This window comes from Calypte anna, chromosome 17, assembly GCF_003957555.1.
Source record: "Calypte anna isolate BGI_N300 chromosome 17, bCalAnn1_v1.p, whole genome shotgun sequence".
Taxonomy (NCBI): Eukaryota; Metazoa; Chordata; class Aves; order Apodiformes; family Trochilidae; genus Calypte; species Calypte anna.
Genome location: NC_044262.1, coordinates 5,592,498 through 5,615,366, shown reverse-complemented (window position 1 = coordinate 5,615,366; position 22,869 = coordinate 5,592,498). Strand labels below are relative to the sequence as shown.

Genomic DNA, 22,869 nt, shown 5'->3' with positions numbered 1-22,869 from the left:
TGATTTGCTGTCAAACCACAGTAGCCTTTGGTAGATGTACTTTTAACTTTTCTTGGTCAGGGTTAAACATTCCTAACCTGCTTTGTGCAAGGAACTGTATCCCTGAAATCAAGGTGCAGACACAAAACATTGGGCTATACACAAACCCACTCTCCTGCTCTTCTGTGCTTTTATCTTCTCTCTCTCAAGACTGGAACAAAAACTTCTCAGTGGAGGCAGATAGTTTTTCATCAGTGTCTTAATTTTCTGGATCACACACCCTGACAAATGGCAAGAAATGTCCAGGCCTTATTTCCACCTCCAAAGACAACTTACCTGAGATTTTGTTGCCAGATGATGTTGGACCAGCTGTAGATGCCATAGGACAGGGTGCACACACAGAGGAAGGTGGAGTCTGTCCCTTATGTGAGCTTATTAGAGGTGTCTAAAAACATAAAAGCACTCCAGGTCAGTGCAGTCTGCCCATTAACAAAGGTCCTTTTGACCCTGGCCTGGCATTACAAGAGTCATACAATGTCTTAAGAAACAACTAGAGGAAGGTGGTCACAGCACTTACAAGTTCAATTCTGGGCCCATTTAAGTGTCTTGACACTTTAATGCAGGGTCAATACTCCACTTTTTCAACACATCTCTTGTGTTGCCAGTAAGCTTCCATGGGCAACACCTCAATGATACCAGGAGACAAAGACTGCTGCCTGGTTTTTGGATGTGTGGACACAAAACCTAGGGGCTTGTTGAGCAGTAAGAGATGTTTTGAGTAGAGTAGTAGGACAGGTAAACTACTCTCTCCCTAGATTGCAGAGCACTTTTTGAGGGGCAAAATCATGTATATCCACCCAGTACAGTTTCCTTTATTGTTAGCTGCAAGGCTGTGGCCATTAGAAAGCTCCAAGTCTTCAAATGAGAGAAAAGGGAAGACATAACAAAGATATGCCTAGCAACACACTGTCAAGGTCACAGATAAATAAATGGTTTGTCAAAAACACAGGACAGGCTGTGAAGAGACATTTTTGGATGACCTATTCACCAACAACTCTACCCCCAGTCTGTGCTGAGCATGCACAGGTACAATATTTCACAGGGAAAAGTGTTCTATATTGAGATACCTGTTTAGCTTGATTTGTAGCAACAGTTGCCAAAACTTGGTGGACTGCCTGGGCTGCAGAGTGAGGTACAGATGATCTTAAAAAGAAAAAAAGAAAAAAAATGTAAATGTTAAACGAATGCCTAGTCTAAGAGAGGATTTTCTTGCCTCTCAAAAAGCACAGCTTCCATACATCTTGAACAACCACTATTATTAAAGATTCCACAGACAACTCCAAACGAACAAATCTGATTAGGGAATAAACCTCTTAAATGAATCAGCCACATTTAACAAAGGAAGTCTGCAAACGTGTTTAAAGCTCTAGACTTAAATGATCAAGTCTTTTTCACACACCCCTCTGTCTGAAGAGAGCCAAGCAATTCTATTTTACAGGAAGCTGACGAAAATTCAGCAGGTAAGGAGATTACAATTTTATGCCTAGTGGATAACAAATTTAAGAAGCTTCCTTTATAGAGCTCAGAAGTCCATGCAACTCTCAGAAATGCTGAGCAAGGAGATGTAGGGGAAAGAGTCTTCTTCATGTCTTTGAAGTGTAGTATAAAAATTAAAAGAAGTCAGAGCAAGAACTATGATAAAATTAAACTATAGTTTGCATTATAAACTTAGGAATTTTGCCCATTCAACAAATTGTACATCAGAGCCTACAGACATTGCTGCAGAACAGCAGCTGCTTCTCCAGTGAGGTGTCCTTGCTACATGCTGTGGGGAAATGACACACCAGATCATCCCAACCTGAGAACAACCATCCAGTTCTAGCATCTCCATGTCTGTGGGTCACCAAGTTCAGCACCTTAAGTGGCCAAGACCAGAAGCTTTTGCAAACTTTAATTCAACACTGACTGCATTCTCTATGTTTCATGGGCTGTATTTGCCCTCTGCTGGGAGCAGAAAAGCAAATGAAGGAAAATTTCACCATAGCACTAGAAAGAGTTCATGTTGGGAAGGTGCAGTGGTAAATTTCAAGGTTCATACAAACCTTGAATAAAGAAAAAAACAATGAGAGGCCTCTGAAATTCATGATAGGGTGGGACCTTTTGCTCAGAAAATGGGTCTCAAGATGACTGGACTCACAGGATCTCTGCCAAGGCTATGAAAAGGCTGGGTTTGACTTCAGCTGGGGCAAGAGGGCATTTCTGCACTGAAAGTTATGTACAAGTAACTGGCTAAGACCACCAACACACCTATCCACAGGCCATTGAACAGTTGATAACAACTGAAAAATCATTACTGCTTAACAATCCAAAGAGTCTGCTGTGGCAGCAGAAGAGAGCCAGGATGTCTGAAGTAGCAAAAACTGAGGAATTAACTTTGCTGGGTGAATGCACTTGAGTTCAGTGCTGAATCTGACTGGCAGGCACGGATCATTTGGGTAGAATTTTTGGAGAGTACATTTTTATGAGGTCAGCTATAAAACAAGACTGTAAAAAGCCTTCAAGATAGCAAGCTAGCTGGTGCTCTATAAATTAAAGAGATCAATCAATAACACCACTCTAAAACTACTTGAAAGTAAGACAGGTCTTTAACTACAGTTCAAGTGAAAACCAATCTCAGATACGTATCATTCCCTCATGTCCTTGCCTCTGTCTGTACTTTTTTCACCACAGTTTTGATCAAACAAAGGGTGGAGAACTCTTCCTGCTCTTAACACCACTTTTAGTAAAGTTCCCCAAGCAGAGCTGTTGGCAAATTTTACTTTCAGAAGATGGAGCATTGCCCTCCCCCTCTCAGTTTATCATTTTTAGGAGATAACAGTAAGTAGCTTCCATACTAATTCCCAACTGAAATGCAGAAGAAACCATGAAGTAAATGTCAAGGTCAGCAGCTGGGTAAGACTCTGTTCTCTTTTTGAAAAGCAGCTTCACCTTTTTCATTTGACTGTGCAGGGTATATGAAAAACAGAAGTTCTAGGAGCTGGACCTACAGCCCAGATATGTGGATAAATCATTTGCAACATCATGTGGGCTTCTAACCAGGTGTAGATGGAGAGTTTATCCTGTTTTATGCAGTAAATCCAACTTTGGTCATATTTTTCAGCAGTGCCCTTGCCTCCTCAGCCCAGAAACAGTTATGTACTATCTTGGTCTTAAGGAACAGCAGGACCTTCAAGCAAAGACAGTTTCAAGATCATTATGATGACAGGGAAAAGGACAAGCTTGGTGGCTGGTGACAGAGCTTGGTGATAAGACAGAAATGTCTGGAATGAGCTGAGCTGGCTGTTGTCTGTAGGAGGCAGAGCAGAAAAACCAAGTGTTCCAGCAAGCTTATGAGAAATCTTCACAAATCCAAGGTCAAATGCCAGAAGACAACATTCAACTTTTACTCATGAGGAAGACAGCCCTGCAGCTCTGTATTTTTCCAAAGTGATTGGCCCTTATTCACACCCAACTCTTCAGTCACAATTCTGATGTCAAAAAATTTGAGCCAAGTTTTCAGATAAAGAGCAAATTTCTCCCACCCTCAGGGGGTGAAGCTGGTACCAGATAGAAAAGGCATCACTCCACAACTTCTCTGAATGGATGAAGAAGGAATAACATCTGGATTCCAGACCAACTCAGCAACAGAGGGGTGCAGTTCCCTCACAGAGAAAGGTGGAACAGAGGTAGTGACTGGAAAGATACCAGACACAAAGTACATATTAGCAGTAAAACCACTGGACCCCAGGAGAGGATGCACTGAAATGCATTTCACAGCCTAATGGAGGAGGTTAATACTGGTCTCATCGTTTGTTCAGGACAAGCCATTAGCAAATCCTTGAATGACCTGGAAACAAAGTATTTCTTTTCATTCCACAAACCGAACACTCTTCTCTAAATGCATCCACTCTAGGTTTTACATTTGTAAACCTAGAGTAAAACACTGCTCCCCACTGGCAGATACACTCTATTGCAAGTGCTACCCAAGGTTAGAAGAAAGCAGCACCCACTCACCCTATTACTGCAGTGACAGCTGGAGACAAAGCACCAGTCTTGAGTTCTCGAACATTCACCACCTGAGGAACGTTTTTGAGAGTCGATTCAGTCAAGGAGGTGCTTACAGCTTTAAGGAAACAAAGAAAAAAAACCAAAAACAAACCAAAAAAAAGTAAAGATAATGTCCAGATCAAGCATTTAATTCAGTATGGTGCTTATGAGCAGCTCCAGAAAAAAAATTCATGCAGATTTCTATTAGGTACACAGTGCATCTGGCCAAAAATATTTAGAAACTCCAAGAGCACTAAAGATGTGGACAGTTTTCTTACTGCTGTTACATTTTTTCTTGTTCACTGATCAAACAGATCATTCTTAGGAACTTTCCCTTACCTGAACTCTAACGTCTTAAGGTAACCAAAATGATCTGTGTAGTTACACCACAGCTTCTGCCAGAATTCATATCCTTAGTCCACTTTCTGCACTTACACTCTCCTTGGGCAATGAAAACAGAATAATCCAATTCCTCTACCAGTAACTGAATTTTGTTTCCTTTCTTGACTGATGCTGTAGTACTGAGGAAGCACCAAGAAATGTTAAACCCAAACAAGAAAGGTTCCTCAATTTCAATTTTTCTCCTGATAACCCAAAACCTTACAAGCAGATCCAAGGCTTCACAGGTCACCTTTAACTTTTCAATATTAAAATTGTCTTACAATTCAGATCTTTAATTGCAGAGCTAATAATGAGTTATTAATACAGGCTAGTGACATCCTTCTCTGCTCTCCAATGGAGTTTCTTGCACACAGAACAATTGCCATGCCACAATCTCCTAAGAGTCATTGATATTTCTGCCAAATGAGAATGGGTCCAAAGAAACCCAAGGTGAGAATTTCTCAGGCATTTTGCACTATTAACTTCCAAGAAGGAAGACAAAAATCCTCAAGCACACTAGAGAGCTCAAGGGGTGCAACAAACACAGATCTGTAACACATTTTGTTTGATGATCTTCCCCTGAGAGAGCACTAAATTCCTGTGACAGCCACATTCAGCTGCTCAGAGGTCACTTGGGCAATCAGCCATCCTGTTACCTGGGGACTGGTTAGCCATCTGCCTCCTCAGGGCTGCAGCAGCAGCTGCTTGTGGTGCTGGAACAGTGACAGTGGGAGCAGGAGCCCCGTGTTTCACAGTCTTTGTTGCAAGCATTGTACTGTCTGCCCCCTGGGGTATGATTCTGTTTGAAGATGTAGGCACTGAAAAACAAATGAACAAAAATATTACAGTTCACTGTGCCTCTCCAAACCAGAGAGGCTTGAAATGAAAGCCTCTGCTGAACTACAGTTCCTCTAAGTACACAGATTCCTCCTGACATGACTGATGCACAGGCCTTTTAAACAATCAGCACAACCTGTCCCTGGCAGTTTCTGTAGAGCTCAATGAGTTTGGCAAGGAAGTCTCAATAGCTGTCATTTCAATGCTTTAGATCACTCTGAGTTTGCTGTTACAGACACTTCTGCTGACACCTTATTTTTCACTCCAGCTACAGAGGTGAAAAAAACCCCAAACCTCATACAAAGGAAACTGAGTGTGTGCAAATACAATCCTTACTGTGACTCACTGGGCCCAAACTCCTAACCTTGGCCACACCAACTAAATGCAGCAGACCAAATTCCTGGTCTTTGGGCACTATTTTAAGAAATAATGACATACACTTAAGGCAAATGACTAAAGGAAGGCAATGCTATCTATGGTCAGTAGTATCTAGAAGAAACAGGCTATCAGAAACAGTCAATGAGTCAAGATATTTTTGTGCTTTCAGCCCAAGTTCACAAGGTTACAATGCCACTTGGCCAGCTGCAATCCTATTTCTCCAGAGCCTGGAGCACTGGCTATGGATTCAGTGGTTAAGATACCAACAAGAACACGTGCAGAAGTGGAGAGACATTCCAAAAAATAACTCACACAAAGTCCCCAGGGGGAGGTGCTGTTTTGCAAAGGACAGAGACTGAGCCATCAAACCAGGCTGGACAGAGGGAGTCCGGACCACAGGAGCATGACGAGGGACTTGGACTGGAGCAGCCTCCTCCTCCTGCTCCACTGCCTGTGAATCCTCATTTTCCAGTGACTGGGAAACTGAGGATGTTGAACTGACTTCATCCAAGTCTTCATAATATCTTGTGGACAAGAAGGCAGATCTGGACAAACTTGCTGCAATATCAAAGACAATTATGTGTGGGTATATTAGATTAAGCTGAGGGAAGAATCTAGTTTAACAGCCAAGACAGAGTCACCCTATTTTAGGGTGCTCTTCTACTGGCTTGTTTTAATCCTGCATTGGTAGGATCTGACTTCAACTGCCAGGAAAGGCAGCATTCAAGATGGTAACTGATGGAAATTCTTACTGAGAACAGATGGAGGAAGCAGAAAATGAGACCTAGAAGTTGAGGAATGAGAAGCCAAAGTCTGACTTCAGGACTGATTCCTACAGCAGGTAAAATAATTCTAGACTTTTGTGGAAACTAGAGGTTTACCTGGAGCTGTAGACCTAACTGGTGGAGTTTTCCTCTTGGCTAGAAAATTCCTTAGCTGTGCCTGTTTCACAGGGGATAATTTAACTGGAAAACCAAAGAGAGTTTTATTAGTCTATAACCTAACTGCAACATAAAAAAAAAAAATAAGCAAAGCAATTCACAATTATGGTGTGAATGCCAGGAAGAAAGAATAAATTACCAGGTACTTTAGGCAGAGGCTTGGCATGAGATTCCAAGGTAGTTTTCTTCAAGGCATTACGCAGGCTTTCAATGTCACTGTCAAAACTGGGACAAGGCAGAGCAGGGAAAAACTATGATCAACAAAAAGAAACCAACCAAACCAGGAACAAAAGGGGAACAAAGGAGACACTTCCATTGATTTTATCTGGAAGAACAACTAGCTCATTTAGATACTGTGCTGTTTAAACACATGCATCTTAAATTATTTTGGAAATTCTAAGAGTCATTCACTTCTTCCCCCGAAATCAGACAGACCACTAGAAGTACCCCAGCCTGGAGGATCCATTATGCTGTTTACTATTAAGAAATGTAACTTCTAGGTGGTGTTTCTGATAAACATCAGTGTGCCACACTGGTTTACCTGCTTCTTTATTATTTGGGGATAATTTAGCATAACTTTCAGGGCACTTTGTCCTTCCACATAACATCCACAAAACATCATTCTTTGCTGGGGGCAAGAGGAGTGTCAACACCTGTCAGGAACTCATTCTTCACCTACCTTTGAGCACTAAGAAATGTATCACTGGGGGCACTCCACTCAGATGTCTGATTGTAGAGCCTGAGCTGCTGCAGGCTGTTCACCAGCTGATTCAGTCTCTTCCTCTGCTGGCTGATGATTTCCCGGTTATTTGCCAGGGTGTTAAACAAGGTCTCCCTCTCAGGAACTACCAGACGCCTTAAGACATCAGATCAAGAGACAGGGATAAGGACTATCCTTCCTTCTAGAGCTCCACAAAGTAGCTTAGTGGCTCTAGCTACTTAAACTCCATGAGATCAAACATGGTTTGATGTCAACATCAGAGCAGTTCAGGTAATCTCCAATGCATATTTCTCCTTTGGATATGCTGAGAGTTTATACAGTTAGGTTGCTTGCTTCAAGATGTTTTATGTATTAAAAAGGCTTCATTAGCCAACACCAATGGATGTATTTGGTTTCTACAAAGCTTACTTTACTCTTTTTTCTTTTCCTGTAAGCACTATTTACATTGTAAAGAGATGCAGCCAGCTTTTAACACATGGAGCCAAGCTGAACCTAAAGCTCCCATTAGGTTCTCAGTCAAGCTTTATTCCTGAACCCACTTGAAAAAGATTGAACTGTTAAAGAGAAAGAGGCTTTTATCTGTCAATTAGGGACTAAAACCTGATTCACTGACATGTTCTTTACACTTGTCCTGTACTCCAATTTCATTAACTTACTTCTGTTTTCTCTTCTGCTCCAGGTGCCGATCCCACTCCAAATCCAGGACATCATTCACATCCTGAACAGCAAACTTCACATACTGGTGCAGGCGTCGGATTTCCTACCAGGCAAAAGAAAGTCAGCTTCCAGAGTCCTTCAGAAATCTCAGTTTCAGCTGAAAAAGCTGAAGAACCCTGTGCCATTCAACCCATGTCATGCAGCACTTTCCTGTGGTTCTGCCTGGAATGTTTTATCAGCACAACAGAACCCAGCAAAGTAAAAATTTAATTGTCAACCAATGGGGACCCACAGGGCTTGGCCTGGACAGTTTATTCCAGCCCTCAATCAGAAATAAAGCTTTCCATGTGTTTGCAAAACATTGCCAGGTCTTTACAAAAAAGGGTTTTACAGACATCAGGCCCTTATTTCAAGCCTCATTTCCAGGAGCTATTTGCTGCCATTTTACAATTCTGAAACTTCTGTTACAGGTGATCAAAGCTTTGTGGGCAACTCACATACCTCTAGGATACCAGAGTTCACAGACTATGCTACATGAAAGCTTTCACAAATGCTCACAGCTTCCACACTATGACAAGGAATTAACTTTCAATACTTCATTTTAATTTTAACACTGCATTGGAAACTGAAAGTGTTGACTAAGTGAGTTCTTCCCACCCTGGAGAACTGGGATGATGTAGACTGAAAAAAATTTAAGAGTCAGGCTAAAGCTGTGTTTCTTGTAAACTTAGAGAGCTCTCTCCTTACATTCCAATCCACTTGCACTCCTCTCCCACTCTGCTATTCTTTCCTCTCTCTAGACCAGTGAAACAAGCATTTAAAGATGATCATCTCTCTGAAGTCACAGGCATAAGCTTTACATGTCACAGAGACATACAGGACATCATAGCCAGCACACAATTAGGACTGTGAATCAATCTACAGAATCCACATGAAGATCAGAGATCAGGCCTAAAGGAAATTATTTCATGTCAGCTGATTTCTGGTAACTGTCTCCAGGCATGCTCAATCCCTGCTGTAGGAAAGATGACATTCAATTGTGACTTCAGCCTGCAAGTCAAATTTCTTCAGGGGAACTTATCAGTGAACTAAGTATAATTTGTAGGCATTCACTCTATTTTGCTTAGGGTTAAACAGCTCTCTCAGCAGCAGAGCAGGAACAAAATGAGTGCTTCACCCTTAGTTTCTTTCATGTCTTTGAAAGGCTCTTTATGTATTGCTGGGTAGTTTCTCTGTGTGCCAGCTTTTAGAATATCATTTAGCTTTTTGCTCTGCCATCCATGAAATTAACCACACAATTCTCTAACTCCTGATAAATCATCAACTTGTTCCATCAACACCAATAAAAATTATCAACATAAGGCACTTGCTGAAGATAAAAATAATACCAAGAACTCTTCTACAAAGTGCTGAATAAAAGAACAATATTCTTTTAAATTAAATCCCTGAGCAAACACTACAGGCTAGAGAAGGAACAGGATGTCAAGAGCCACAGTCTCAGCTTGGAATAAACTTGCTTCTCAAGTGAATCAATTTCCTTCAGCAGGAGTTTTGAATCACTGCAGTAGGCAGCACAGGAGCTTTAGGAGATTTTCAGTGTATCTTCAAACTCACAGAGAACAAAACTCAAAACAAAAACTCAGAGAACAAAACATGGTTACCCCACCACATCAAAACACCAAATACCTAAGGCACATTAAAGCTGCTGGGCACTTGAACACTAGGTCATATTTTATTTAAAACTCTAGATTAGAAGTTGGCTGTCATGCTCATACCTGAAGTTGTGCTTCACTCTTGGGATCCAAAGGTTTCTTATAGAGCAAGTGTAAATACCCTGAGCTGTGATTCCGTTCATTCTGCTCTCTAGCCTCCTCTACCCCTGCAAATCCCTCCAGCAAGGTTGTCTTTAGAATACTGATATCTCCATGAAGTGACTGCAAAGAGAACAGACAGGAGAAGGTTTAAAGGAACATTTTTTTTCATTACCATCTCTAGCACAGGGGCTTCTGCAATTCTCTGCCTGAAATCACAAATGCCAATGTCAAGCCCAAACTAAGCAGCATAGTCAGATGTTGCCTCAGCTCATCGAGAGCAGGTTAAGTAGGAACAGAAGCACTTAACTGAGGAGTTAAACAGTTTGAAGGCACTCTCCTCACCTCTGTTGTCTCTTTAATTTCCAAGAGGAATGTGTGAAGATCATCCGACTCCGTCCGCAGCATCTTCATCTCCTCTGGAGTGCCCACTTGGAAACAAGCTTTTGAAGTCCTTGCCTTCAGCTCCTCCATCTCCTTTTGGAAATGTGCAATCTACCAAGTCAAGCAGAAGAAAATGCAGCCACTGAAAGACAGCTTTTGGAAAAAACTGTTTCACTGCTTTTGGATAATTTTTCTACCACACTGTAAACAACTGTAACTTTGCAGCCAAAGCAAGAAATTCTTCTTGAATATTACCAGGAAAGAATACTCAAGTTTTTCAGCACAACAACTGAAGTTAAAGCTGGACGCACAAACAGCAGTTACAAACCAGGATGATTATCTTGGGGAAAAAATTTCCATTCTGATTCCTAAACTACAGACAGTCACCATCAGAACACAGGTGAACTGAAAATGAGCACCTGTGTACCCATACAGTGGTCTTGCAGCTTCTACAAGGAAGAAACCTGCTTGAAAAAAGAAAAAAAAAATCTCACCTCCTCTCTGATTCCTGCTATGACAGGGTCTGAATCCTTAGACTGATGAGCTGGCTTCTCTAGAGCTGTGCTGGGAAGTGCTGATTTGCTCTGGAAGAAAAAAAATTAACACATAACAAACCCAAAACCAGTATTAGGGATATATCCTTAACAAGGAGCACAGAATATCAAAAAAACCCTCCATTTAGACACCCATCACCAGGGAAACAACTGCCACAAGCATAAATACTAGTTCCACAGTCAAACCCAACTGGTACATGCACATTTGTGGCAGGAGTGCAGACTAGTTGGACATAAATGGCAAAAGCTTCATAGAAGCAAAGAAAATCTTTGTGTGCTGCTCTGTATTACTGCTTTCATGTCCTATCCACCAAACCTGGTGTCTCAATACACAGTCAAGGCATTTCTTGACTGCTTATTAGCCAGGAAAGCAGTGAAATCCCATTTCCATAACAACAGGAAGAATTAGTTTCTAACAAGTCTGATCATGATATCTCAAGCAGACTCTCTACAGACATGCAATGAACATAGTTTCACTCCTACTGATTTGCTACTAATATGTCAAAAGAGTAATTATCCAGTCCAATGACTTCTAAGCAATTCATGGGCATGTAAAAACATTGACCCTCTAAAAATCTACTTAAATTCTCAGTACCTGAGCAGAGCTTGGCTTTGCTGCAGAGGGGGTGACTTTGGCTGTCTTCTGTAGTGAAGAAGTTGATGGTGTACTCTGAGCAGGACGTGTTGCTGCTATTTAAAAAGAGGAACAGTAATTTATCAACTTACACAAACTTTAGAAAACAGGTTCTCATCAGCCACAATCATGATCACTGCTGTCAAACCCCAAAGTAGTTGTGGTGAGGGCCCCAGGTGCAGTTTCATTCCCATCCAACTCCTCTGCTAAAAGTCACAATTGTCACTCTCCAGCACCACTGGCTGCACCACTCCTGAAGGACCCCAGGATCCCATTTTGAGAGATGGAATATTATTCTGCTAGCAAATGAATGCTATCTAATTTAAACTGGCCTGTGACCATTTTGAACTCCAGTCACCCCAGACGCATGAGAGGACATGGATTTCTGTGAGTGCCTATGAACACCCATGATCAGAGCTTTACTACAGAGCACAGAAAATGCCAGAACTCCTGGATGACCTTAAACAGCTGAATCCATTCATTCCACGTATGACACTCTGGGGAACAAAGTGCACTAATGGAAAAACTTTTCAGTTTCAGTACTAAGTCTATCACATCATTAGTGTGCAAATCAGATCTGCTGCATCAGTAAAAGCAGAAAGAAAGACAAGAAAGAGAGAAGAAAGAAACCAAATGAAGCTCACTACACCCTAAAACTTCTAGAACGTTCTTTGTAGTGCATCATTCCCAGCAATATGCAGCAGACTCCTACCTGTGGTGGACATAGGAGTTGAAGCCTTCAGTGGTGCAGCAGCAGAAGCTGTGAGGGGTGTGGGCTGGCTCAGGGGACTTCCAGAACCAGGTTTTGAAGTGGTTGAGAATGAAAACATTGTGGAAGTACATTGACCAGTGCTGCGAGGGGGAGAAGAGGTGTCTACAGCACTGAACCTGCAAGAGGAAGCAGAACAACCTTTCAGCTCTGAACTGGTCCTGACTGCTCCTCTCCATCCACAACAAAGCACTAAGTTCTAATGCATCAGCATCCTCCAAGATCAGCAAGGAGTAATCAGGATAATATCTGAGTATGTGGAACCACAAAGACTGCTACTGTAGACCCAGCCAGCAAACAAAAGCCAAAATGCCAGCAAAGAGTCCTACCCTGCTTCAAAACACACCTCATCCTTTTGCACAAAAGCACCAAATGAGCTGCCTTTCAGTGCCAGCCCTGCAGCAAAACACAAACAAATTCTACAAGTGAATATAAACTTCCATTCATTTGCAAACTCAGGTCCTCAAGGCAGCCAAGTTAAATATTCAGCCAATTCACAAGTGTATAATTTGCTTTATACACAAAATGTCAAATTTTAAAAGCCTTAGGAAGCTATCATCAGATCCTGGTGTAGTAAAGATTTTTCTAATTAAAAACTAATCATTTGAACTATCACATATTTTTTATGATGCATTTTTATGAAAAATCATTCTCCACAGTAAGCAGCTCCAATTAACATAGCTCTGTGTTTTAAACCACTCTTCCTAAAAAAAAAAAAAAAAAAAAAAAAGAAAGAACAAGTCTCAGGAGCTGGAGGGAAGAGTGGGTATATGAAATCTGAGAATATTCATCACTCAGATCCATTTTGCAAAGTTTCAAAGCACTTTTTATTTTCTTTCTGTTGGCATGAACATGCTTGGAAGATTTCGGATCCTGTGTTCAGTGGCCAAGCACTCATTTAAGAACAAAACCAAAAGGTCTGGCACCTTCTCCACTGAACAAAGGACTGGGAAAGAAATCCACCAGCTTGGGATACAGCTTCCTCTCTGCTCTGCGAGTTACTCTCGAGTTCTGGGGTAAGGAACCTTCAACAAAGTAGCAAGCAGAGAAACCTGTGCTATCATCACCACACTAAACCAGTCCTAGGCATACAGGATTTCAAATCCCAGTATTCTCCAAGAATCTTTAACCATGATTTGCACCAAACAAGGCACAGAATTACCACTTGATGTCCATGAAGCCAAGACAAAAAAAATACCCTCTGGCAATTTGGTAAATTATGGGTCTAATTTTTGGCACTGTCCCTTAACCAATATTTCACCCTCTAGCACAGGAAAAAGCTGCTAAGGCAAAACACCAGAAACCCTCTTCAGTACTACCATACATTGCCCATTCCTGGAGCAATTAAACAAGTACCCAGCCACTGCATTAACTCTTAAATCTATTTACTTCTCACTGAGGTTCACTTTGACTGAAGAAGCTGAAGGGGCAAAGGATGACTTCTGTGCAACAGATGTTGTAGAGAGTGGTGTCCCAGGAGAGCTGTCTACAGCTGGTTTAAAGTTCACAGTTCCAAAGGAAGTTCCAGTGGCTGGAGTGGTGCCTGCAGAAGGAGGAGTTGTCACAGATGCCTTAGGAGTAGAGGAGAAAGAGAATGTTGCTGCTCCAGGCAGACTGGGAGTCGGGGCTTGCTTGGAGGTCTCAGTGGCAAAGAGAGAAGGTGGAGGATCACTGCCAGTAGCACCAGGCATCTTCACAGTGGAGAAGGAAAAAGCAGCTGCTCCCCCTCCTGCAGGAGGCTGACCAGAGGCAGGTGCAGTAGGAGCAACACTTGGTACTGTGTCTGGCTTTAGAGAAGCTGGAGGAGTGGTTGGAGTTGTGGCAGTACTTCCTACAAAAAGACAAATGAGGAAGGAAGGGACTCGTTCAGGGTATTGTGCAAGGCCAAGTGGCATTTGATGGGGACAGCTCAGCACTATCCTGCTGACCAGACAGACAGTGAGGAAGAGGTGGCAGAGCCAGGTTTCCAGTCCCCAAACCCAGTAAGTGATACAGAAACTGCACAAAGTTCAAGCTATGAGCAATATGACAGTCTGTCTAGATGAACACTGTCTGGAATTTCCTGTGAAAAGGCTTCACTTTCCTGCATTGATTTTGGTGAGGTTCCTGCCATCTCAAATAAAAGAGGTTGTCAGCACAAAAGTCAGCCAGTGCTGCAGAGAGGCAGGCTGCCAAACAGAAGCCTTCTGTTTGGGGAAGAGGGAAGAAGAAAACTTGGGCTTAGGGAAGAAAATCCTGGGTTTGCAATTATTACAGCATGCATGCAGACAAGAAAAACAATCAGCTTACCTGCCCACCCCAACGTGGGCAGCTGCCATGGCAGCACATGTGTAACTCAGATAAAACCACTTTTCACCTGCTAGCACCATTTTCAGTGTTGCAGAAAGCTCTTGTTTAAATAAGCTTCTGCTGCAGCCAAAAACCTTACTTTATATCGTGGCCTCCCACAGGAAAACACAGGACTGAAAAGCATCATCTGTCTGGGGATGAGGGGAGGCAGAGCCTTGCTCTGGGTCTGCCTGATCCTCATCCCCAAGCAGCACCTGCAGTCACTGCTGCAGTGCCAGTCAGACATCCTGAACATGGGCAAAGTGCCTCCTGGAATTGCTTTGGCCCCATTCCCCAAAGGCTGATTGCACAGTGGAGCTGAAGAGCAGAGTCTGTAAAATGCCTGAGCTCCTGCAGCAGAACAGGACCTGGTAATGTCACACTGATGTGCAAGAGACAGAACAGTCCTGGGAGCACAGAACACCCAAGAACTGCTCTCCATTAGCACTAAAAAGAAAAAAAAAAATAATAATTTCCTGTGGCATCATACATGTCTGAATACCAAACTTAAAGATGAAGATGACAAAAATCCACAGATGTGTTTCCCCAGCCTACTGGAGGACTTACCTGATGACTTTGGGACCCTTTCCCCTACTAATGGCAGTGGCTCTGGGCTCACAATAAGTGACCTGAGCCCTGGGTTTTGGTTGATCATGTAGAATGGGCAGAGGACACCATCTGTTGAGAGCAAGATCAGAACTGGAGCTGGAGGAAGGGTCTTCTCCTCACCTGTTGAAGACCAAACATGTTAAGTCCTGCAGACAAAGTTTCCTGTTGTGTTACTACTGGCATGGGCACCTTCCTGTGACTTCCTTTGCACAGCATCTCTTACATCTCCTCCAGGAATGCCCAACTCTCTTCCCTTCCTTCATTATTCTTTCCTATTCCTGACTTCACATTTTATAAAACTCATAGATGAAGGGTTATTTTGACAAATCAAATGTCATCTCCTCAATAACAAAGCCCAAATTTTAACCATGAATTTCTGTTCCAGGCCTTTTCAAGTTTTGAAGTAGTCCTTTCTCACCTTTTTCAGAAGGGGTGCTGCCCCCTCCTTCAGTTCTCTATGCCTTCCAGCAGTCCCCACATTCCTGTCACATCATTTACATTCACATACATGAAGTAGAAAAGGGAATTGCTAGATAGGAAGCTTTTTAACTAAAAAAAGCCAACACCAAACCAACATTCTGATTATCTGAACCTCTGATACAAAATGCTTGTATTGTGTGGAGCTGCAGCCTTAAGCCTTGAGTCTGCTTCAGTGGAATATTCTCAGCACAGTTAAAGGCCCCAAACCATTCCCCCCTATTTAAAAAAAAAAAATCCAATTCTTTAGATTAATTAACCAACAAATCTTAATTAAATTTGTGCTTAATTAAACAACAAATCCCAACAAATTCAGGATGCAGGAAAGATCTGCTCAATCACAGTGGCTTGTTTGTTGGGCTGTGCAGTAGAAGGTCACATTACCTATTGGTTCTTCAGGAAAAGCATGCTTGGGAAGGGCAGTTTCCCCATGGGAAACAAGCTCCAGGAGAAATGAGGGATTTTTTTTTTTGCAATCCAAAATTACTGTGAACTGCAAAGCCAATTAAAGAGCAGTGAAACCATGTTGACTGCACTCTGTGAGAACACAGAGAACGTGTTAGCAGTAAGCTTCTCCAAAAAAATAAAAAACTCTAAAGCAGCAGCACAGCCTGGGCTTAAAAAGGGCTGTCTTGACAGATTGTTTTTAATCCAATAACTGTATGGATTAACAAAGAAAATGCTTCAAATTCAATTTTGCATTCAAGGAGAAAATTTTGACCTCAATTCCCTACTGTAGGTTTTCATTCAGGTAAAGTTCTCAGCTCACTGGCACCCTCCTGTGCTCTTCAGGAACTCCTGACTGCAATACCTTCCCCCTCTGCCCCAAGGCATCTTTATTTCAATCTTTCTCTGGGTTTCAAAGCAGGGTTTTCAGAATTCACTCTGCTACAACACAATAGCTCAGATGCATCTTCAGTTTCAGCCTCTGAAAGGTTCTTTCAAGAGCCTTTGGGCAGCACAGAGGGTACAGCAGTAACCCCACTGGTGAGATGTGGAGCACAGCAAGGTTCAGCCAGCACAGGCCCTGAGCATTAATGCAGAATTAAAACATTCACCTCGATGATGTTTTGCTTTTTCTGGCTTTGAAACTAACCCACTTTGCCTCTGGATCAGAGCAAACATACTTCATACAAAACACAGTTCTGCAAAACAACAGAAGCTACAAGTACAGAGAGAACCTCATTTGAATCCTTCCACAGAAGGAAGCCCACGTGTGCTGTGGGCTCAGAATGAAACAAAAGGATGGATCCTCTGTGCCATTCTCCCTTTCAGAACCATCTCCTAGAACCCTGAGCAGCAGGATGCCCCCCAATCTGTTGCTGTTATTGGAGTACTCCACAAGAAAAGTTAAGACTTACTGATTGGGATTGGCATGTTACTGGTGTAGTCTACAGCAACACCAACAGGCAGAGTGTCATCACTCTTGTCTGTCACAGGAAGCTCTGCCCTGCTGGAGTCCTCCAAAAGCCAGGATTCCCAGTTCTGAAAAAAAAAAAAAAAAAAAGATTATTTTGACTCCTGTCTTCCTGTCATCAGCCTTCTGCAGAACTCTAGCCAACTAACTGTTAAAAGACTACAAAAACCAAAAACCTAGAGCACCTACTTATTATTTGCCAGAGTGACAAGTGCCACAAGTATCAGGGGACTTCACAGACTTGTGGAGGACTCCTCACATCATTGCATGTCAGAAGTGAGGTCATTTCATGTTTAATTTCAGCTGATGACCTCACATGGATTCCTTCATTATGTGTGATCCCATTTTGGGACTGCCAAATGAATCATGATGAGCAGATTCCTGGGACTTGGTTGACAGAATACAGAGCCTGTTTGCCCTCTCCTCTGTCACTCAGATTTCTTTTTCATCTAGGAATTACATTTGTCTTTAGATTCTACACAATTCAGAGGCAAAAATAAAGCTTTTATTGTTTGTTTTGGAGTGTTTTTTAAAACTACCCTGTATCCCAGGTCTTATAAAGGTTATACTTGATGAGATTTTTGAGAAAGAGGAGGCACACGTGCACAAATCCAACAGGAACAAAAATATTACCTGATCCCCTTGCCTGGCAAGAATGCTGACTTCTGTGGAGGCTGCTGAAGCTGCCAGAACTAAATCCCTGAAAGCAGAGACACAAACAGGTTAAAACCAACATGAGAACCCCCAGCAAGGGCCCCAGCTCCACAACTCATTATCATCTATACCAATTCACAACCAGGAATACAGTTATAATAATATGAAACTGACTTTTCCTCCCCAAGATTTAGGGACCATGATTTGCTACATTACTGTAGAACACTCAGATGTGTAAGGAGGACAAAATTTGGCCATGATTCCTGCTACTCACCATTCCTCAACGTAGTTGAGGAAGTAATGATGCTGTCTCTCTGTGCAGCTCCCATAGCAAGGCTCCATGAAATTCACAAACTTCTCTGGTCTTTTCTCTTCCTTTTTCTATAAGGAAGAGTGACAACAACATTGAGAATTTACCTTCCAATGCATAAATCAAGCAACCCCCCCCAGAACTATGACTGAATCAGGGCACAGCAATAATTGCCACGTACTTCAGGAGAACAGACATCAGGAGACCACTTGAAAAACAAAAAGCAACCAAACCCAAATGGTCCTCCAAGAGATAAGGGGACAGGAAGGCTACTAGAGAGTTGAGTTCTCAACTCCTGTAGCAATAAATAAACTGATACAAAATAAGAGTACATCATCAGGTCTAAAAAAATGTAACCTAAGCAAAACAAAAACAAAATGAGGATTCTCTATTAGTTAAGTTTTAAGTGTTTACTTCAGAGGCTAAAAGTCTCCAAGCTATAAATTGATGGTGGCAGAATGTGTTAGGTATTGGGTTTCAGGTGGATACTGCTTCCTTCACTCAATTCCCCCCACACACACCCCAAAACCATGATTAACAGCAGTAATTATATAAATCTCCATGATGCCAAGGTGAACAACAGAAGCAGCTTGACATTGCAACAAGTAAAGTCAAAACCAAGCAAGAAACATTTCTGTTGTTGGGACTTGCTGGCACTTACAGGTAATATTGCAATGACCACTTCTGGAGGGGTTTCCAGTGTCCCATCAGCTGCTGCATACACAATAGTAAAGACATATGTTCCAATCCACAGCACATCCAGAACTGGAAGAGAAGGAAACAAACTCAGAATGACACTGCCTTGCACCTTGATTTTAACTCTGCACAGCACACAAAAGTAAATGACAAACAAACCAAGAGGGAATCACTAACTCCTGAACGACCAAGAGAAAGAATTTCAGTGATCTGTCAGCAGAACTTCAGTATTTTTAGGGGGAAAACTTACTTGACCTCAGAAATTTCAAACACAAAGCAAAAGATTGCATTAATTTGTTTGATGATATCACAGCCAAGAAAACATCAGCATTCCCACACATGGGTGATGTTTTGGCATCTCCAAAATCAACTGTTTCTGCTTTCCTAAACTTAACTGGTTTCACATTTTACTGAAGAGTCAAAATGAAAAGATAAAACAATCTCTGAGAATGGGATTTATATCCAGAAATCTTCATAATAAAGGGAGATTACTTGTGAAAGTACTGTCACATTGGTGATTAAAAAAATAGCTTTTAAAATGCCTATTTAAAACATCCTAGAAATAGAGAAGGACTCTGGACAACTGATAATTTTTCTACCCAGAAATAAAGGAAATAATTATTTTTTCCACATATTTAAAAATCACACTGTAATTATATACCAGTGAAGTACACAGCTGCTAAAACTAAAAAATAAAAACCTAAAACGTTAGTAAAACAAAGTAAAAATATTTTAAGAGAAAAGAAGTTAAAAAGAAATAAAAATATGTACCTTTAACAGGATTGTCTGAGTCATAAAAGGGAGGACAAGGGATGACTTTCTTTTCCTGCAGATTCTGCAAATGAAGCTCCTCTTAGATACAAGAAAAAAGTCACCAAAAAAAGCTAACTGCAAGCTTTGCAGAAACCCCACTGAACTTTAGAGCAACTCCCCCACTCTTTAACACTCAACTCCTGACACTCTGAAAATGTGACTTTTCAGTGGCAGGTGCAAACCTTAAACCAAACCCAAACTGGTCTTTGATTTCACACAGCTGAAACCACATCTTGCTACCAAATTCCTTGTAATGCAAGGAAAACCATTGCAAACCAGTGCTCAGACCTTACTAACAATACTTACAGGCAGATACTGCACCACAGTGCCATTTTGCCTCCCCACAGCCAGTTGTTTTCCCTTTGGGCTCCAACACACTGGGCAGAAAAAAAAGAATTTCATTAGCACTAAGAAACTGGAGAGTAACAAGACCCCAGAGAAGCAGGAGCAATACACTGACACCACATTGCCCCCCCAAAAAAAACCCAAAACTTGAATCTGAATTAAGCAAACAGGGAGTCAAGTGTTGAGGAAGCAGGACTGCACAGCTCAGAAGCCAGCAGGTAACAACCCCTGCATGCTACCCTGGAAATTATCCTGTAAGACCTGAAACAGCCCCAAAGCACAGGTGGGCACAGCTGACTCCACAAGACCCAACTCCCCCAACTAATTAGGAAACTGCAATTACATTTTCCAAGTCTTAGGGAGTTTAAATCCTTCCTCTTTGTGAAGTATTTTCTCTAAGAAACCCCCTACCCCAGCCAAACAGTCCTTTTTACACCTGCTTCTCTTTTTCAGTGTCCTGTGTGCTCCTGCCACTCACCAGATGTGACAGCCACAGAGGCAGGCAGGGTGGCATACACCTTGACAGAGTCTGTGACCTGCAGCACAGAGATGCTGCCATCAGAGAGGCAGATGGCCACCATGGCAGGGCTGGCAGGGTTCCACTTCAGGTCGTTCACCATTACTGGGCCTTCTGAGTCCTTGGCTAGTTTGTGATAAGCAAATGCACGTTTCTGCTGTTTTGCCTTTTAGGAAAAAACCCAAAAAAATACAGGAGAGAATCAAAGCTGAGCACAAATGAACTGTGCTAAACCCAGAGTGGCTTTGACCTTCATGTAAATTATTAACAAATGAAAATAAGCCACAGATTTTTAGTTTACTGAAGCAATTCTTGCCAAGACTGCCCACAAAACTCCACCCTCCAAGGTAGGCTTCTCCTCCTGGTACTTGAAAAAAACAGAATTAAAGCCAAACCCACTTGGCAGCTCTTTTACCTGATTCAGGAACGTGCGGACATCGAAGAAGGCAACGAAGGAGCCGAGCTCAGGGGACACCATGCAGACTGAGAGGGTGAGGTTGTCACAGCTCAGAGCCAGGTGCTGCAGAGGAAACTTCATGGGAACTGAGGTACTCTGAACATTCTCCACTGAAAAGACAAAAGGGGAGGCAGAGGGAATGAAGAGGATGAGTTTAAATAGAAAAAGTTCATGCAGCAAGCAGTGCTTGCTGTGCTAATAACAGCAGCTGTTGGAGCTGGTGTAGAAAAAGTGATGGGAAACCCCTTCACCTCCAGCTATACAGAGTCAAGAGTAGTCACATTCCTACAGAAAAAAAAAAAAAGCCAAGAAAACCCCACTTTCCTTCCTCAGTAACCTGGAGGAAAAATAAGAGGATGGATTTTTGGGTTTACTTATGTATGTACTCAGGTGAAACAGTCACTAAGGACCACAGGAAAACCAAACCCATTTTACTCCTGGTTGCATTTTACACCTGGGTGGTGGAAAAGATGACAACATGCAGGGAGGAGCATGGCAAAGACTGCATCAGAAGCTCCATATCCCAAACCCCCTCCCTGATTTTTGGGTTTACTTATGTATGGACATGATTTTTCTCAGGTGAAACAGTCACTAAGGACCACAAGAAAACCAAACCCATTTCACACCTGGGTGGTGGAAAAGATCACAACACACAGGGAGGAGCATGACAGGGAATGCATCAGAAGCTCCATATCCCAAACCCCCTCCCTGATTTTTGTTTTACTTATGTATGTACATGATTTTTCTCAGGTGAAACAGTCACTAAGGACCACAGGAAAACCAAACCCATTTTACATCTGGGTGTATTTTGCACCTGGGTGGTGGAAAAGATCACAACATGCAGGGAGGAGCATGGCAAAGACTGCATCACCAGCTCCATATCCCAAAAACCCCTCCCTGAACAAAAGCTGCACAGACCACCAGGCCTCAGCACACCTCACCAATTTTATTGGGATCTTCTCCCAGCTGGTTTTGCATCAGCAGATTCCTGGTGTGGAAGATCTGCAGGCTGGTTCCTCCCCCAGCAAACACCAGCCCATGTTTGTTAGAGACTGCCAGGAGGCTGGAGCGCTCCTTGGGGAGCTCGTCTGGGGCAGCAAAGATCCGAACCTTCTTCAGTGCTCTGAACTGAAAATCCTGTTGGGAGAGAGGTGGCAAACATGAGGAACACTTCCCTACAAGTTTCTTGGAGTTCAGGATGTTTAAAAACCCCCTCACAAGGGCTGCAAACCCCCAGCCAGGTGGGCACTGTCCAGGCTGTCTCATCTCAGAGCTCCCACCACATTTTTGCCACTGGTTGAATCTCTCCTCTCCCCACTGCCTAAATTCATAAAGCCTGCAGGGGTGGAGTCTGTCCAGAAACTTCCCCAAAACATCCCCAAACTGGCCCAGAGACACAGAGGGGAAAAAGAAAGAGATGGGGATGTTTTGGGGAAGTTTCTGGAGGGGGGGGAAACGAGGGGGGGGACCAACAAACCCACAAAGCTGCAAAGCACACAGCTGCTCAGGTGCCTGTTTGCTGCTGTAATTTATGATCCACAGAACAGAATTATTCCTTCCACCCATCCCCCCCAGTAATTAATCTGTAAAGTGAGATTTTTTTTGTCTATTTGCACCCATTTATCTCATCATCTACATCACCCTTTTGTGACAGGAGGAAGAGGAAAGCTGAGAGATAAAGAATCTAAAATTACAAACTGGAGTAAGAAACAGCAGCTGGGTTATTGCTATGCAAAACCTGAGGTTTGCCTCAGGAATGAGTTTTTCTTCCCAGGGGGCCAACTGTGGAGCTGAGTGCTGGCTCTAAGGCCACTAAACCCACCTGAGTTTGATCCCCCAATTATTGCCAAACCCTTGATTAAGGACATTCCTGCAAGCTGAGGAGGCTGCAGGAACCCAGAAACTTCTGCAAAGCAAACTTTTTGGATGTGCCCGAGCAGAAAGCAGCTGCACAAAAATCCACGTGGTTTCAGACATCCATCCCCTTTATCCCTGCTTGCACAGCCTGACAGAAACACCCCCAGACACCACACTGGGCTGGCACCACACAGCAAGACTCCATTTCCTGTGGTCCCCCAGCAGACAGCCCCCCGTGGTGTCCCCAAAACACAAGG

The 22,869-nt window shown here is 42.6% G+C and overlaps 1 protein-coding gene across 4 annotated transcripts in view; it reads right to left on the bottom strand.

The window, feature by feature from the left end:
- NUP214 (nucleoporin 214) overlaps positions 1 to 22,869 on the bottom strand; it is a 40,825-nt gene that overhangs the window by 16,966 nt on the left and 990 nt on the right. Inside the window, exons 2-26 of one of the 4 annotated variants that reach the window (XM_030461305.1) lie at positions 21,697 to 21,892; positions 20,714 to 20,865; positions 20,260 to 20,464; positions 19,743 to 19,813; positions 19,395 to 19,458; positions 18,589 to 18,692; positions 17,892 to 17,998; positions 17,597 to 17,663; positions 16,908 to 17,031; positions 15,028 to 15,189; positions 13,522 to 13,963; positions 12,076 to 12,251; positions 11,325 to 11,419; positions 10,670 to 10,759; positions 10,137 to 10,286; positions 9,756 to 9,914; positions 7,980 to 8,083; positions 7,282 to 7,458; positions 6,742 to 6,827; positions 6,543 to 6,626; positions 5,974 to 6,219; positions 5,103 to 5,264; positions 4,033 to 4,141; positions 1,107 to 1,182; positions 316 to 424 (exon numbers count right to left, since the gene is read on the bottom strand). In XM_030461305.1, coding sequence (XP_030317165.1) covers positions 316 to 424; positions 1,107 to 1,182; positions 4,033 to 4,141; positions 5,103 to 5,264; positions 5,974 to 6,219; positions 6,543 to 6,626; positions 6,742 to 6,827; positions 7,282 to 7,458; positions 7,980 to 8,083; positions 9,756 to 9,914; positions 10,137 to 10,286; positions 10,670 to 10,759; positions 11,325 to 11,419; positions 12,076 to 12,251; positions 13,522 to 13,963; positions 15,028 to 15,189; positions 16,908 to 17,031; positions 17,597 to 17,663; positions 17,892 to 17,998; positions 18,589 to 18,692; positions 19,395 to 19,458; positions 19,743 to 19,813; positions 20,260 to 20,464; positions 20,714 to 20,865; positions 21,697 to 21,892 — 3,517 coding nt within the window. The remainder of the gene's footprint in view (positions 1 to 315; positions 425 to 1,106; positions 1,183 to 4,032; positions 4,142 to 5,102; positions 5,265 to 5,973; positions 6,220 to 6,542; positions 6,627 to 6,741; positions 6,828 to 7,281; positions 7,459 to 7,979; positions 8,084 to 9,755; positions 9,915 to 10,136; positions 10,287 to 10,669; positions 10,760 to 11,324; positions 11,420 to 12,075; positions 12,252 to 13,521; positions 13,964 to 15,027; positions 15,190 to 16,907; positions 17,032 to 17,596; positions 17,664 to 17,891; positions 17,999 to 18,588; positions 18,693 to 19,394; positions 19,459 to 19,742; positions 19,814 to 20,259; positions 20,465 to 20,713; positions 20,866 to 21,696; positions 21,893 to 22,869) is intronic. The other 3 variants (XM_030461304.1, XM_030461307.1, XM_030461308.1) reach the window with 3 other exon arrangements.